Source organism: Labrus mixtus, chromosome 12, assembly GCF_963584025.1.
Source record: "Labrus mixtus chromosome 12, fLabMix1.1, whole genome shotgun sequence".
NCBI lineage: Eukaryota > Metazoa > Chordata > Actinopteri > Labriformes > Labridae > Labrus > Labrus mixtus.
The window spans coordinates 1,013,157-1,030,363 of record NC_083623.1 but is presented as its reverse complement, the minus strand read 5'-3'; the positions used below and the strand labels follow the sequence as shown (position 1 = coordinate 1,030,363).

Below are 17,207 nucleotides of genomic sequence, written 5' to 3'. Positions count from 1 at the left end.
GAGTTTATGGTCTCAGACCAGGTCCATTTTGTTTCGAGGTCAGTGGGATTCGGTCTCCAAACATGCCCTGGTTCGGTTCCTGAGGTTTGGGATGTAGTCCAGGACTTAAGCATTCTGTTCCTGTGCAAAGCGAGTTTATTCATAGCGCACCGATCACACACAAAACATTTCAAAGTGCTTCACAGAGCCATTAAAAAGAGCCATGTAAACACCAAACATATTAACCCTAACGCATCAGTTTAATTTACAACCCTCTTAAATCACTAAGGACAAAAATGTCCACTTACAAAAAACTGCTATAAAAATAGAACAGATTTATATTTTGTTCTACTTTTTTCTGCATAAATCTCTTAAACAACTGCAGCCCTGCTCAAAACTACCAAACATTCAATCATTTTTAGGAATTTAACCCTTTAAATGCCAGTTTGACCAAAACAACTCTCGCTGCATTGTTGTGTTAGCATGCTAATGCTAGCGATCTTTATTATGCTCGTATCTTCACACTGCATGTAAATTTACCTGAAATGAGCGTGATCTAGAAACACAGTTAAGCAGTGAGTACAGTATGTTATTCTTCTTTTCTCTAGTCCCTCAATTAAACAACTTTTATACGCGAGGGGAGGAGTCAGCCGGCCGTCCTGGCGATGTAAACAAAGTGAAGATAGGACTCTGAAAACTCTGAAAACATCACAGACAGTGGGACTTGGGTGTTACACCCATTGTAGACAGTCATGACTCACAGAGTTATTTTCAGAGGATATACTTGATTTATATATTTAAGTGTGAAAAATCACAGATTAAGACTTTAATGGGAGAACTCGTTTCTATCACCATGGCTTATGTACAGTACGTCTTGGCTCAGTAACCATGGTAACCTAGTCATCAGAGCTAGCCTGCTCTGGATAACTGTCCAGCTTAGTTTAGCTGTGTGTCAAAACAACATATTCAAACATGTTCCACTGAAATGTTTGATATTATTATAACACCAGGACCGTGTTTGGAATGTAGATTTAAGGATGTCAGATGGACGCCCCCCTCCCCCCCCCCCCCCCCCCCCCCCTCCAGTTTGGGTGGCGTCTGTCCTTCTTTGGTGGCTCACTGTAAATATTTAATCCTCAACAACTTGGCCTAATTGAAGAAACACACTTCAAATTCTATTCTAGGCGACACATCACTCTGAACTCTAAACTTTATTTGAACCTGCTGGCTCGTCCTCGTTTGGCTGTTGAGCTGGAAAAGTGAAGAGTGTAAAGGTCAGTAGGTCAGAGAAGCTTCACTCAAATCCCTGAATCTCGACACTGATAGCCCTGATGGTATAAATCTCCTAAAATAGCTGACACAATCATTTTAAACATGTCTGATATTATCCAGCTTACCGACAGGCCTAAATCAACCTCGTTTAGAGAACAGCTCGGTTTATTCACGATATCGGGGAAAAGAACTACAATACCCACAATCCATAGAGTGTCACAGCGACGTTTCTGATTGGCAGATCTCGCTGTTACCGTGGCAATGTTTTCCGCCCTGAATGCACATGGATAATTTGGTTAGCAGGTTAGCTGGTTAGTTAGCTAACAGGAAGTGAGCTAATAACCTTGTTATGCTGGGTTCGGGTACATAAACTACAACATGTTATAACACGTTTATTAACAGTATAAACACGATAACAACGACTTAAGTTACATTTAAGAAGAAGAGGGATGTTGTTGTTGTTGTTGTTGTTGTTGATGCTGTTGTTGTTGATTAAGAGATTAAGATTAAGATTTACTTTTATTGATCAGTTTCAGTTTTCAGTTTTTACACTCTGTAAGTCATGAACACACACATAGGCTGAAATATACACACATGCAGAAACAGGATCTTATGAACATGCACTAATGGAGAGATGTCAGAGTGACGGAGCTGTCCACAGCGGGCGCTCCTGAGCTGATGGTGGGGAGGGGGTTCAGTGCCTTGCTCAAGGGCACCTCGGCAGTGCTCAGGAGGTGATCTGGCACCTCTCCAGCTACCAGACCAACTTCCATATTTGGTCCGCACCGGGACTTGAACCGGCAACCCTCCGGTTCCCAACCTGCTGATGGTGTTGTTGTTGTTGTTGTTGTTGTTGTTGTTGTTGATGCTGATGGTGTTGTTGTTGATGTTGATGATGTTGTTAATGTTGTTGTTGATGTTGTTGTTGTTGTTTTTGATGCTGGTGTTGTTGTTGATGTTGATGCTGATGGTGTTGTTGTTGATGTTGATGCTGATGGTGTTGTTGTTGGTGCTGATGGTGTTGTTTTTGATGTTGATGCTGATGGTGTTGTTGTTGTTGATGCTGATGGTGTTGTTGTTGTTGTTGTTGATGATGCTGATGATGGTGTTGTTGTTGTTGTTGTTGATGTTGATGGTGTTGTTGTTGTTGATGATGCTGATGGTGTTGTTGTTGTTGTTGATGTTGATGGTGTTGTTGTTGTTGATGCTGATGGTGTTGTTGTTGATGTTGATGATGGTGTTGTTGTTGTTGATGCTGATGGTGTTGTTGTTGTTGTTGATGATGCTGATGATGGTGTTGTTGTTGTTGTTGTTGATGTTGATGGTGTTGTTGTTGTTGATGCTGATGGTGTTGTTGTTGGTGTTTGTTGAAGATTTAACAAAACACCAATGAGTTTTAAAGAAGCACAGAGCAGCACGTTGATGATGTCAGAGAGCTGCGATGGTGACATCCAGCAGCACGTCCTGAAATTCTGTAAATCACACATCTACTCAGCGTTTGTTGATTCTGCAGTTATTTCCATATTCTGTGTAAAATATGGACGTACTGTAGTCTCAGTGATGTCATCGTCAGTTTCTTAATGGGAGATTTTGAAGCATGTTGGAAATGCTTACTCTACCTAATTTTATATAAAACTACAAACAGACAAAGAGGCGGGGCTTAAGCCTTACAACAAACAGATCAACAAACCCACCTGTCACTCAAAGAGACCACGCCCCTAATACTGAACCAGGATGTAAACATGTTACAGAGCGACCAAAAGAAAACAAATTAAGAAGATAATGTTACATAACCACAGCTTGATGCTTGAATGTGACAAAAAAAAAAGTCCCTTCATTCTTTATATTAAACACATGTATCGTATTAATACTGAGTATGTTATATGTTTTGTTCCTAGGTGGAGAAGCTGAGCGGGCTAAAGGACGCTGATGTGACTGTGGTCAGGTGCGGTCAGGTGAGGGAGCCGGTGAGGTTATGGCACAGGAAGTGGATGAGTTGGGCAGGAAGTGGCAGAGTGTGCAGCAGTCTGAGTCTGTGGACTCCGAGCAGACGCCTGATCTTCAGCCTGCAGTACTGCATCAGAGGACGAGGGGGAGCTGAAGAGCGAGGAGACAGGTAATCAGTCAATCATTTTCATTTGAGACTCTTTGTTATTTAAAAGACCCCGTTTTTATTGTTCATGACTGCTGAGGGCTAAAGGATACATGGCTGGACAAACCTTGAAAAACTATGGAACAACCTGGAAAAACTGTGGGACAACCTGGAAAAAATGTGGGAGAAATCTGGAACAACCTTGGACAGCTGCAGATAACCATGGAACAACTATTGGACAGCCTGGAAAAACTGTGGGAGAAATTTGGAACAAATATGGAGCAAACCTGGAAAAATCTGGAAAAGCCTTGAATAACTTTCCAGCAGCCAGTAATAACTATTCAACCTGTTTAGTAACCACCATCTTGGTTTTTTCAGCCTGTGATGATTCAGGTTGCTGAGATGCTGTTGCTATGACAACTGGGTCTGTTTCCTACCAGCCTTGAGCTTGATCTGCGCCAAGTCACTGCAGTTCTCCAGGACCTCCAGCAGGCGGGCGCAGAGTTGGACGTGGCCGACGTGGTCGAGCAGCGTGGAGATGATGGGGCCGGTGACGCGGCAGAAGGACGGGCTGGAGACCGTCTCGCAGAACTGAAACAAGATGGAGGACAGATTCTACCAAACTCAAGTTACATGATGCACCGATTTGTCCTCTTATTTCTGACTCACCTGAACGCAGCGCAGTGGTAACAAATCTCCGCCGGGCTGAGTTTCTTCATCGGGTTGTGTGACAGCCGGATGTGTGTTTTGGCCGTGTGGGCAGGTGAAGCAGGGCCGGGCGTCACAGCCGTTAACCAGCAGCAGTTTGAGCACGGGCAGAGACTCCATGTTGAGAAGAATGGCCGACGGGAACGAGGACGGCTGGGTGGAGATCTGAGCGTTGACATCAGCCCCGTACTTCAGCAGCAGCGTCGCCATGTCCAACCAGCCGAGCCGCACGGCGATGAGCAGAGGGTTGAACACGTCCAGGTTAGGGTCGGCGCCGGCCTCCAGGAGCATCTCCGAGGCCACCAGGTTCCCGTTGTAGACGGAGAAGTAGAGCGCTGTGGTCCGCCGGTCCTCGTACATCATGGAGTGTTGTGCTGACAGCTTGGCGTTGACGTCAAAGCCGGACTGGATCAGCAGCTCCATGATGTCGTCCCAGTTCTTCTCTGCTGCAACGTGCAGAGGACTGATACCACAGAGCCAGATCCTGACCCTGCTGGTCACCGGGATCAGCATCATCACGATCCTGGAGACCCAAAGGGGAGCGGACACAGATCTCTGAGAAACAAACAGCTGCTGAGAGTTAACCCCCTTATGCATCATTATGGACATTTTTGTCCATTTGGTCAAATGTTTCCTCTTCCTCTGGTCATCATTTTGTCTGTGTTAGTGCATATGGCACCATGTTTTGTAAGAAAGACTCTCTCTTGACACATTTTGGAATACACATTTTATTTTTTTAATAGATCAATGGAACACTGTGAAACATGTTTACCACCCTCTGAAGTCATTAAGGACAAAAAATGTCCACTTCCAAAAAACTGCTATAAAAATAGAACAGATTGATATTTTTTTCTACTTTTTTCTGCATAAATCTCTCTGCATAAAACAACTTCAGCCCTGCTCAAAACTACCAAACATTCAATCATTTTTAGGAATTTAACCCTTTAAATGCCAGTTTTATTACTTGATGTCACTGTTGTTATTTAAGAATTTTTTTTTGTTATTTTCCATATTACAAATATTTGGTGGCTGGGGGATTTTTTTAAAAAAAATCAGTCTTGGATATGTCAAAGATTATCCAAAATATTGACTTTGATGCATTGTTAGTTTTTGTGTAGCATCAGATTGTCCCTGTTTGGACATTGGAGGGCGAAAATGTCCAATTTACAAAAACTGATATAAAAATAGAACAGATTGATATTTTGTTGCATAAATCTCTTAAACAACTTCAGCCCTGCTCAAAAATATCAAATAGTGAATAATTAACAGGAATTTAACCCTTTAAATGCCAGAATCATGTAATCAAACTGGCATTTAAAGGGTTCCTGATAATTACTCAATATCTGATATTTGTGAGCAGGGCTGAAGTTGTTGAAAAAATGATCAATCTGTTAAATTTTTATAGCAGTTTTTTGGCATGGACATTTTTGTCCTTAGTGACTTAAGAGGGTCGTAAATTAAAGTGATGCCTGAGGGTTAATTAAGATAATTGGGGCCCTTGGTCCAAGTAAACATTACATACATTAGGATATAGCTTTCACTAAAGTCAACATGCACGTTTAGACCAAATATAATTTCAAACCTATCACAATTCAAGTTAAGAAGAAATATTTGTATCTGTGTAAATGACAGGCGACACTGACTGTTTGTGATTGTTCTGAACGGCCACGTGAAGAGGCAGCAGGCCCGACTTCACGGATTGGTTGGCATCAGCTTTCAGAGCGAGCAGCATTTCCACAGCAGAGACGTGACCGTTCTTACAGGCTTCAAACAGCGGTGTGGCTCCATCCCCCGCCGAGTCGTTGATATCTGCCCCTGAGAGACAAAAGAACACCTGAACAACACCTTAACAACACCTTAACATCAGCAGTGTGTCTTTAACGATCATAGCTGGACAGCTAACCCCTCTCGTAGAGCAGGTGCATGATGAGGATCTCTCCGTGCTGAGCTGCAGTGAAGAACGGCGTGATGCCATAGATGTTGTTGGTCTCTAAATCCGCTCCGGCGTCCAGTAACATGGTGCAGAGCTCCAGCTGTCCGTGTCTGCAGGCTTCCTGAAGAGCACTGACCCCCTGAACGGAGCAACGGTTCACCTGAGCTCCAGACCTCAGCAACAGGTGCACCACGTCTCTGTTTGGACTCTCACAGGCTGAAAAAATAACAAACAACAACAACAACAACAACAAGGACGATGAAACTACAGCAGTTACCAAAACAAGAAAAAACAACAACATAATGAATTACAACGACATCAAAAGCACAACAATCGGACTCTAACAGGCACCATAAGAACGCTGTCCATAGATGTTATTCTAGTCAGAGCTAATGATGTTAGCTTACCTATGAACAGCGGTGTCTCTTGGTCTGTGTTGGCGATGTTTGGGTTGGCTCCGTGATTCAGGAGAAAGTCGACACAGGAAACGTTTCCTCGTCCGGCCGCCAGCAGCAGAGCCGTCTGATTCTTAGCACTGCGTCTGTTCACTGACTCGGGAAAGGCTGAGGACAGACGCAGGTTGTGTTTCAGTTTAACTTTGGTTTTTCTCTCTTGTTCATATCTCTTAACGAGCACAGAATATAACGTAGAAAGACAAGAAAGCGCAAGAGTTTGTTAAACTTGTTTGGTTTGGCTCAGTTGTTAGATTCAGTTGGATTGGTTGGCTGGTCTAGTTGGTTTACATGGTTTGTTAGATTCAGTTGGATTGGTTGGCTGGTCTAGTTGGTTTACTTGGTTTGTTAGATTCAGTTGGATTGGTTGGCTGGTCTAGTTGGTTTACTTGGTTTGTTAGATTCAGTTGGATTGGTTGGCTGGTCTAGTTGGTTTACATGGTTTGTTAGATTCAGTTGGATTGGTTGGCCGGTCTAGTTGGTTTACTTGTTTTTTTAGATTCAGTTGGATTGGTTGGCTGGTCTAGTTGGTTTACTTGTTTTTTTAGATTCAGTTGGATTGGTTGGCTGGTCTAGTTGGTTTACTTGGTTTGTTAGATTCAGTTGGATTGGTTGGCTGGTCTAGTTGGTTTACTTGGTTTGTTAGATTCAGTTGGATTGGTTGGCCGGTCTAGTTGGTTTACTTGTTTTTTTAGATTCAGTTGGATTGGTTGGCTGGTCTAGTTGGTTTACTTGTTTTTTTAGATTCAGTTGGATTGGTTGGCTGGTCTAGTTGGTTTACTTGGTTTGTTAGATTCAGTTGGATTGGTTGGCTGGTGTATTTGGTTTACTTGGTTTGTTAGATTCAGTTGGATTGATTGACTGGTCTAGTTGGTTCAGTTTGTTTCATGGTTTGTTACATTTAGTTGGTTCATTGGTTTTCAGTGGTTTTCCAGTCAGTTGATTTTGTGTGGTTAAGTTCACTTGGTTGGTGGTTCAGTTTGTGTGGTTGGTTGGTAGAGTTAGTTAAGTTGGCTTGGTGTGTTTGCTTTTGTAGCATCCTGGCTGAAACTACATGTTGTTAAATGAAATAAGACCAACCCAGAGAGACTCCTGAGGTTAACCGTAAGAATAAACATGTTGGACTTTACTGGACTCAGTATTTAGAGACACCCAAATGAGAAACCATTATTCATCGAGTTATCCTCACCTCTGATCAGGATACTGACGGACTGCTGCTTTCCGTAATAAGCTGCTTCATGAAGAGCAATCCAGCCTTCATCATTTGGCTTCATCAGACTGTCGGACCCCCGTCTGACCAGATCCCTCAGAGTGTCAGTGTCCCCGTTTACAATCATTGATGTCACAGGGCTGAGCTCTCTGAGACAAAACACACACAGTTTCTTCCTGCTGCTTGATTCCCCCCCCTCTCTACGTCATACATATTATTTTAACTATTTAGCAACTGAGGTGTTACAAATGATTCACTGAACTCTTGGCAGTTGAAGAGTCTGGCATATTCCCCACATCACTTAAAACTTCTGTCATTAAAACACTTCTTAATACAAGTACTTCTGCCAACTACAATGCCATCCTCCTCAGGATGAACAAAATAGTTCAAAGAAGAATATTTTTCAGGGGTTCAGTCCCACCAAAGCACAGAAACAACAGCTCTTTTAAGTTATCTATGATCTCCATACATTCTGTTCACACCTCTATTTCTCCATCTCTATATGCTCCTACACATGTCAAAAACATAGGATGGCAAATTTGGAGTAGTCCATGGATCTTAATGGATGTGATGTGTTTGGATTAAATATTTTACTTGATTTGGATCAAGGGGACCCTGCTGTTCATTCAGTAGGGCCATTTTAGTCTGAATATTATAATCAGGAGAGTAAATCTTCAAATAAGGTAAGTCAAAAGATTGTTTCTTTGCCGGTGGTCTGACAGATGCTTAGATTGTGGCTGCTATGTTGGCTGTCTGTGTACGATCCACTTTGTTATTGTTTCTAAAAGCCGATCTTTGCTATGTGGGCTGTCTGTGTGTGCCTTCTGTGTTGTAAATGGGCATGTGGGGGAGCAGTAGCTCAGTCTGTAGGAACCTGGTTTGGGGTCTGGAAATTGGTCTGGAAGCCTGAGAGCTGCCAGTTCACTTCCTGAGCACTGCAGAGATGCCCTTAAGCAAGTAACCAACCCCCCATAAAATGTGGTCCCTAATGGTCATGGACCAATGTCCTTCTTATGCCAAGTACCATGTGGTTGATCTAGGCACAACAGCCTCTTCAGGTTAAAAAGACATAATGTGCATGTATCTCCTGAAGAGGAACAGCACAATTTAATAACCTGGGTCGAAGCCCGGTGGCAACCAGGGAGTTGTGATAGAGGCAAGACTGGGAAGTATGGAAACTCCTTGTAAAAAGCTGGCACACAGGTGATGGGTGTTTGGTTTGGTGGTTAAGCTCTTGGACTGAGGCAGTAAGAGGTTTTTGGTGGCTGCACCCATGACTGATCAGCCCTGTTAATGATCCACTCAAACACCCCTGTAGGGGAGGGGGCTGGAATAGGTGCCCTAATTATAGCCTGCTTTAAAACTCCTATCTGGACTACTGCATCCAGCAGGATCACCACTATGCAGTAAGAAACAACAAAATTAACATTTTAAAGCCTTGAACAGGCAGATCTCAATGGACAACCAATCCAGCGATCAACCCGAAAGACCACATCATTGCCACAGACCTAAAGAGATTCTGGGTCGAAGCTGCAGCGCTCTATGAAACCAAGCTGGCTGATGAAGGGCAGCTGAAGGAGGAACAGGTGGATATACCTTCTTCTGGAAGGGAAAACCCTATGAACCAAGGAGCCACAGTTTGGGCTTTGCCATTAAAAAAACTATTTTGCGAGTCACCTGTATGAACTCTCTGTGGGCATCAATGAATGCAGAAATACCTTTATGTGTGATGCTTGCCCTAGCCAAAAGGCTACAGTAATAAGTGGGTATACTCCAACACATGATGCACACGGTGAAGTTAAGGTGTTCCAAACAAACAAGGACAACATCCTATCTAAAGTCCCAAGCTGGTTCGGCTTGGAGACTTCAATGCCAGGGTAGAACAAAAATGGCTTGGGAGAGGAAATAAAGAGTTGGCAATACAAACTCCAGGGCCCTTCACCAAATTCCCCCAGACACATAAAAGCGAGTTTGGGAGCACCACCAAGTCTGGTAGAGGAGAAGGACTTCTTAAGGAAGTAGAAGGCCATAAGGCTGCTGGACCTGATTGATCCCAGGAGAAGTCTTGACAGGAAGGTGGGCCAGACCTCCTTAGCCACATCCACGCTCTTCTCCTTAAAATTGCAATGCAACTCAGAGATACCCTTATTGTCTCTGTCTTTAAAAAATGTGACATGGCTGTCTATGGAATTTACTGTGGCATTTCCCTCCTGTCCACCACTGGGAACATTCTAGTCCAGGTTTTTGCAAATAGACTCCAGCCCCAAGTCCCAGAGTGGATTCTGTACATGATCTTCATTGCTCAACACCTGCAAGAAAAAATGCCAGGAACAATATCAACTACAACTATACATGGCCTTCATAGACTTCACTAAAGCATTTGACTCTGTGAAATGTCAAGCCCTCTAGCTGGTTCTGGCAAAAATTGGCTCATGGATCAGGACCTTAAGAGATCAACTCGAGTACAGAACAGATGGAGAAATTCTGAACTTTAGCTGGTTCAGGGCTAAAAGCAAATCCATCACTGTATCCATCACACAGCTACAGCATGCTGCCGACAATACGCCTGTGGTCCCGTTCAGAGAGGACCTGAAGTGCATCCTCTACGCCCTCGCCAAGGCACACAAGTAGCTTGGTCTGTCTCTTAGCATACAAAAAGACACAGATCCTCCATTAGCCAACACCCAACAGGAACGCTAACACTCCAGCCCTATCCACATCTAAAAACTGACTGCTGTGGACCACTTAACCTACCTCATCCTGTTCTCAAAAGCAATCATGGATACATCACCGGCAGTGCCAATGGGGCTTCTCAGACCAAGGGCTTTCTAAAACCCTGAGCCTCAGTTCCTAAATCCTGGTCTACAAATCTGAATGTATTATTACTTTGCCGGAGTAATGACATGTTGATGTGCCCTGTATATGAAATTTACTCCATTAATAAAAGTTGGATATGACCTTACTCACCTGGAAAAGCCTCTATAGAGGAACTGAGACCGGCCTGTTGGCGGGTTTACACAGCTGGGGACCTGTGGGGGGTTTGGGGGTGGGGCTTGTGTTGTGTTTGTGTGGTACAGGTGTCTGGGGGGATCAAGATGTCTCTGAACAGGACTGAAGTTATTTTGAGTGGATGCAGCAGTGGGGGGAGGGGCTGATGATGGTGATGGTGATGATGGTGATGGTGATGGTGATGATGATGATGATGATGATGGTGATGATGATGATGATGATGATGATGAAGATGAAGATGATGGTGATGATGAAGATGATGAAGATGATGATGATGTCATCGAAGTGTGGGCCCAGTCATGAGGATGGTGTCTGTCACAAAGGCTTCTCTCTACAACAATGTGTAACAGCTCTTCGTCGGACAGAAGACTGTAAACACTGAAGTCTTCCAGGTTCACCTGTGCGACGGCCATGTTGGATCTGCCAGACGGAGAAAGACATACACATATTTAAATTGTAGATCTTTGGTTTTTGATGATGAAATTAAACCTCAGCTGACGTGATATTCAGCAGCAGGTTATCAGTTACAGGGAGAATCTGTGCTCTGGATGGAACCAGGTTTAAATTTATCTCAACCTATTGCTCAATGTGTTATGGAGGTCAGCAGTGTTTATTTTCTACGTTGTGAAGACATTATATTCAAACTCTCTGAGAGCTGATAATCTGAACCAAATATGTGTCTGAATCCAAATCAGTTCTCCCATGTCTGTCTTCAACACAAAACCACATGTATACACACACTCTGACTCAGAACAATCACCTTCATTGATTAATCATATTTTCTTTGAACTGCCTCAAAAAGATTCTGCTATAAATAAATGAAAACTGATCCCAGTGAACCCTCCCGCTGCTTTGGGAGGCCCCTCGCAGAGGCAGCAAATAAAACACACAAATATACGGATAGGACAACAACACACGACAAACAGACACAAAATATGCAGACAGCAGGGGGAGAGTTCTGATTTTAATCTCAGAATTCTCACTTTAAAGGTCACATATTCTGTAAAATCGTCTTCTCCAGGTTCCTCTAACTCTAACATGTGTCTCCAGTCCGTCTACAAACCCCCCAATGATGAGAAAAGTCCATCCTCTCCGTCTTTTGCCTGCCAAAGGGCAGTAGCCCCTCCCACAGCTAGGTGTTTGTTCTGCCCTCTAAAGCGCCATTTGGATAGGATGCTTTTTACTACTACTTTTTGGATGCGCAGTTTGTTTGTATGTGTCCACTCTTCAATAGAAAGCTCTGACCTTTCTCCTGCTGAGGAGGAGGAGACGAGCAGTGAAGAAGAAGAAGAGGGGGTGTGTTCATGAAATCCTCATGGATTTGGGAGAGTTTCAGCTTGTCAAGGAGTTGCAGCTCTAACACGAACACAACACACATTTCTGCTGCTGTTTGAAACACACCTGGTACTCAACCTGTTGGACATGTCTTTACAAACTAGGCCTTTGTTGTGATCTGATCTTCCCTCCTATCAGACACATCGAGGTGACTTCACAGATAGCTGCGCCCAAGTTGAACACTTTGTAACTTCAGCACAGCGCGCTAGAACAGCATGCACAACCTTCCGCTTTTGAGCGCCTGTCACATCCTATCTCAAAGGCCCTTTAGCCTGCTCCACTTTTCAGAAAATGTGTGCTCAAACAGGCCGTTTGGAGATTTAGGGCAGTAGCCCCTCCCCCAGGTGGGTGACACTCCCACAGCTAGGTGTTTGTTCTGCCCTCTGAGTCTGCCTTCTCACCGTAAACAATAGGACATGGAGCGAGAAAGACTGAGTACACCCAAGCCCTTCCAGAGAGGGGGCGTGGTCAGACACAGCTCATTTACATATTTAAAGGTACAGACACAGAAACAGCCTGTTCTGAGCAGGGCTGAAATAGAGGGGTTTATAGACATGATCAAATACAGGATCAGAGTGGATTTAGAACAAGAAACTTCACACACATGTTTTGAGGAGCTCTGAGACTTATTTAACCTGAAGAAGAGGAGGAGGAGATGTCACCTTTAAATCTGAGATTTATTTCCAGTGGCCCTCATATTATTCTGTGGCTGTGTTAACACATTTGTACACAAGAATGTGATATATTTAGAAACTTTAACCTAGATATGTTCAGTGCACATAGACAGGGTAAAACATGCCTCTCATATCTGTGTGTGTCGACATTAAACTTCACTTCACTCCTGCATGAATCAGTGCCCTACTTTGTTCTCTGCAGTCAAGTAGGTCAGCCTGTGCAGATCTTAAAGATACTGACCTACAACTGGGAGCAGTGAGGGGCAGACTGTAAAGTTAGTAAATACTGTTTCATTATTATTTATATTGTTGTTGTTGTCATAAAAACTTCAGTGATTGACAGATTTGATTACAATAAGCATTTTCTTAAGTTTTTATGTTTTAGTTTAGTTTGTTTAACTGAATGAGAAAAGATTTGATCAGAATCAAAGATCACAGGTATGATCTAATAGTCTACCTGTGAGACGGTCCAATCAGGATCCAGGTTCTGGCTGTGGTCGTGGGTCTGAGTGTTCAGTCCTGCCTGAGGGGTCAGGAATAGTCCGGTGTGTTGACGAGTGTGCAGACAAGCGTCTCTCTGACTCTGAAGGTCAAACATACAAACGGACCCACCTCCAGTTTAACTCCATCACTACCAGCTGTGAAACAACACCTGTGACATCATCCAACCAATCAAACACTTCAAAACAACATCGCCTTGTCTCCATGACAACACACCGCTGATTACTGTTTATTGATCATAACACTTTATAATAACCATCATCTAAAGGTTATTAGGTCATTAAACAAACACTTTATAAAGTGTATGAAATGTTATAAACTGTTAACATAACATAAACTATAGCATTACAAATCATCAGCAAACATTATTAACTATCATTTAATTGTTTGTTAACAGTAAATAACTATTAACTAATGGTTAATTAACTATCTATTTACCCTTATTAACCCTTTATAGATGATGGTTATTTTAAAGTGTTACCCTTTTTCTTTAAAAAAAAAACTTTACCATTTAAATTATATGCTAATTGCATTAACAGCCAAAATAATCAAACGTGGAAATCCAAAATATGGACTGAGGATAGTTTTAGGATTAAATTAAACATAAACACAAACTTTTCAGTCATTATTCTGTCAAAGACTTCTTCAGTGACAGAAAACGTTAGAACATAAAGGACATATTTTATTTGAATCGACTTGCAGTGCTCCGTTTGTCCTGATGGGGGCGCTACAGGACAGAGCAGCACAACCAATGAAACGGTTCATCCTCAGAGAGCAGGAACATACAGCCTAACTATTATGGGATGTACGTGTGTTTGTTTGAACAGGACTTTTCTGAATAAGTGTTTCCATGGACGTTTCCATGGTAACGCTTCAGCTGCTGCATTGCAGGGCGTCAAGCCTCCAGCGAGCACATAACCCGGTCCTGGTCCTGGTCCTCCTTGACCTGGTTCTAGTTTTGTTTTTGGCCTGGGTTCAGTCCTCTACGGCAGCAGGTCAGTCACATTTAAAAACAGAACCCCATTCATTATTTACAACATTTTAGAAACACACAACCCGCCCGGACTTAAAGGAGGTTCGGACCGGGCACATCTGGTCCAGGAACCCCCCCACACACACACACACACGCACACGCACGCACACACACACACACACGCACACGCACGCACACACACACACACACACACGCACGCACGCACGCACGCACGCGCACACACACACACACACACACACACACACACACACACACACACACACACACACACACACACACACGCACAGGTGAACTCTGAACGTGTGTGCGGTTCGGCACAGCTCGGTTCCGCCCTCCGTGTGGGAGCAGACAGACCCAACAGACATTTTGAGGAGAGGAGAGCTGGTCGTGCATCTCGTTGGGAACAGTCTCCTCTCACGTTGTTTGAGGTTTACAGATGAGCCCCTGCACGTTTTGAACGCAGTTTGACGTGACGTGGTCTCCATTCTGCTGTCTTCAGTGTTTAGCCTACTCACTTTACACCGACCTGAGGAGGAGTGTGGATGTAGACTCTCATCTTTAATGGTTTTTATCATCTTATTCAACAGCCTCATTAATGATGCTGACATGCAGGATGGCTGTGAAACGGAAGAGTTAAAACGCTACTTTTCTAAACGGATTCTGGTTTCTTCTGGATTCTGGATCCTGCTGATGGTGAGTGACAGCAGCTGGAGGTGGGATCTGTCCGACAGATACCCGTCAGGAAAGTGGCGTTTTCATTGAAACTACGGCAGCCGGGACGGGTTAATGTACGCCGAACTGAAGCCTGGGTGCTGCTGGTCTGTTCGGTGTTTCACTTTGGACCTCTCACTCAGACTTTCAACTTCACATTGAAGAAGAGTTTTTATTATATTTTGTGAAGGGAGTCTGGTGTGACGTTCTTCCGCCCGCACGGATCGAGTCGGGATCTCCTTGGAAACGGTTAGTGACCCCCCCCCCCCCCCCCCCCACACACACACACACACACACATCCCGCCCCCTCAGGGATGGTCGGTGCTGAGGCCCCCCTGCTCTCCCTCTAACACCAGTGGCTGACGGGGACGGTTCCGGTTCCGGACGGTTCCGGGTCCAGATGTTCTCCGGCAGGATGACCGGGAGTCAGTCCAGCCTGCTGCTCGCGCAGCTTGAAGAGCTTCACGAGCTCGCGTTCATCGAGAGGCCGATCCGCAGGAGCCTCAAGGTACGTCATCATTTCATAACGGGAGCCTCAAGGTACGTCATCATTTTATAACGGGGGTGAGGAGGAGGAGGAGGATGAGGAGGAGGTGATGAAGAGGAGAGCTTCACTGCAGGAAGCGGAGGGGAGACCCGCAGAGTGACGCACTATCTGTCTGACAGATGAGGCTACCTGTCTGTCTGACAGAGAGAAACCTGTCTGTCTGTCTGTGAGAGACAGACAGACAGACAGGTAAGATGGCACGTCTGTCACTCTGAAGCATAGACTGTAAAAATAAGAGCAAGAGGGGGGGTGGGGGGAGAGGTAGACAGGTAGCTGTCAGTCTAAAGAGAGAGAGACAGGTTATAGCTGTCTCTCAGTCTAAAGAGAGAGAGACAGGTTATAGCTGTCTGTCTAAAGAGAGAGAGACAGGTTATAGCTGTCAGTCAGTCTAAAGAAAGAGAGACAGGTTATAGCTGTCTGTCAGTCAGTCTAAAGAGAGAGAGACAGGTTATAGCTGTCTATCTAAAGAGAGAGAGACAGGTTATAGCTGTCTCTCAGTCTAAAGAGAGAGAGACAGGTTATAGCTGTCTGTCAGTCGAAAGAAAGAGAGACAGGTTATAGCTGTCTCTTAGTCTGAAGAGAGAGAGACAGGTTATAGCTGTCTGTCAGTCGAAAGAAAGAGAGACAGGTTATAGCTGTCTCTTAGTCTGAAGAGAGAGAGACAGGTTATAGCTGTCAGTCAGTCTAAAGAGAGAGAGAGACAGGTTATAGCTGTCAGTCAGTCTAAAGAGAGAGAGAGACAGGTTATAGCTGTCTGTCTTCCTGTCTGTCAGTCTAAAGAGAGAGAGAGACATGTTATAGCTGTCTGTCAGTCTAAAGAAAGAGAGAGACGGGTTGTAGCTGTCTGTCTTCCTGTCTGTCAGTCTAAAGAGAGAGAGAGACAGGTTATAGCTGTCTGTCAGTCTAAAGGGAGAGAGAGACAGGTTATAGCTGTCTGTCAGTCTAAAGAGAGAGAGAGACATGTTATAGCTGTCTGGCAGTCTAAAGAGAGAGAGACAGGTTGTAGCTGTCTGTCTTCCTGTCTCTCAGTCTAAAGAGAGAGAGACAGGTTATAGCTGTCAGTCAGTCTAAAGACAGAGAGACAGGTTATAGCTGTCAGTCAGTCTGAAGAGAGACAGACAGGTTATAGCTGTCAGTCAGTCTAAAGAGAGAGAGACAGGTTATAGCTGTCAGTCAGTCTAAAGAGAGAGAGACAGGTTATAGCTGTCTATCTAAAGAGAGAGAGACAGGTTATAGCTGTCTCTCAGTCTAAAGAGAGAGAGACAGGTTATAGCTGTCTGTCAGTCGAAAGAAAGAGAGACAGGTTATAGCTGTCTCTTAGTCTGAAGAGAGAGAGACAGGTTATAGCTGTCTGTCAGTCGAAAGAAAGAGACAGGTTATAGCTGTCTCTTAGTCTGAAGAGAGAGAGACAGGTTATAGCTGTCAGTCAGTCTAAAGAGAGAGAGAGACAGGTTATAGCTGTCAGTCAGTCTAAAGAGAGAGAGAGGACAGGTTATAGCTGTCTGTCTTCCTGGTCTGTCAGTCTAAAGAGAGAGAGAGACAGGTTATAGCTGTCTGTCAGTCTAAAGAAAGAGAGAGACGGGTTGTAGCTGTCTGTCTTCCTGTCTGTCAGTCTAAAGAGAGAGAGAGACAGGTTATAGCTGTCTGTCAGTCTAAAGGGAGAGAGAGACAGGTTATAGCTGTCTGTCAGTCTAAAGAGAGAGAGAGACATGTTATAGCTGTCTGGCAGTCTAAAGAGAGAGAGACAGGTTGTAGCTGTCTGTCTTCCTGTCTCTCAGTCTAAAGAGAAG

The 17,207-nt window shown here is 44.1% G+C and overlaps 2 protein-coding genes across 5 annotated transcripts in view; one reads left to right on the top strand and one right to left on the bottom strand.

Moving 5' to 3' along the window:
* Positions 1 to 2,646: 2,646 nt before the first annotated feature.
* On the bottom strand, positions 2,647 to 11,068 carry LOC132985369 (ankyrin repeat and SOCS box protein 2-like). The gene is made up of 8 exons (XM_061052719.1): positions 10,614 to 11,068; positions 7,626 to 7,795; positions 6,392 to 6,547; positions 5,955 to 6,200; positions 5,695 to 5,866; positions 4,013 to 4,574; positions 3,781 to 3,934; positions 2,647 to 3,348 (listed from the first exon to the last, which is right to left on the bottom strand). The coding sequence occupies exons 1-8, from the start codon at positions 11,066 to 11,068 to the stop codon at positions 3,203 to 3,205; spliced, it is 2,061 nt and encodes a 686-aa protein (XP_060908702.1). The 3' UTR covers positions 2,647 to 3,202.
* A 3,306-nt stretch (positions 11,069 to 14,374) lies between these two features.
* Positions 14,375 to 17,207, top strand: part of ppp4r4 (protein phosphatase 4, regulatory subunit 4) — a 16,952-nt gene continuing 14,119 nt past the window's right edge. For 3 of the 4 annotated variants that reach the window (XM_061052793.1, XM_061052792.1, XM_061052791.1), the window contains exon 1: positions 14,375 to 15,378. In XM_061052793.1, coding sequence (XP_060908776.1) covers positions 15,271 to 15,378 — 108 coding nt within the window. In that variant the 5' untranslated portion in view covers positions 14,375 to 15,270. The remainder of the gene's footprint in view (positions 15,379 to 17,207) is intronic. The other variant, XM_061052790.1, reaches the window with a different exon arrangement.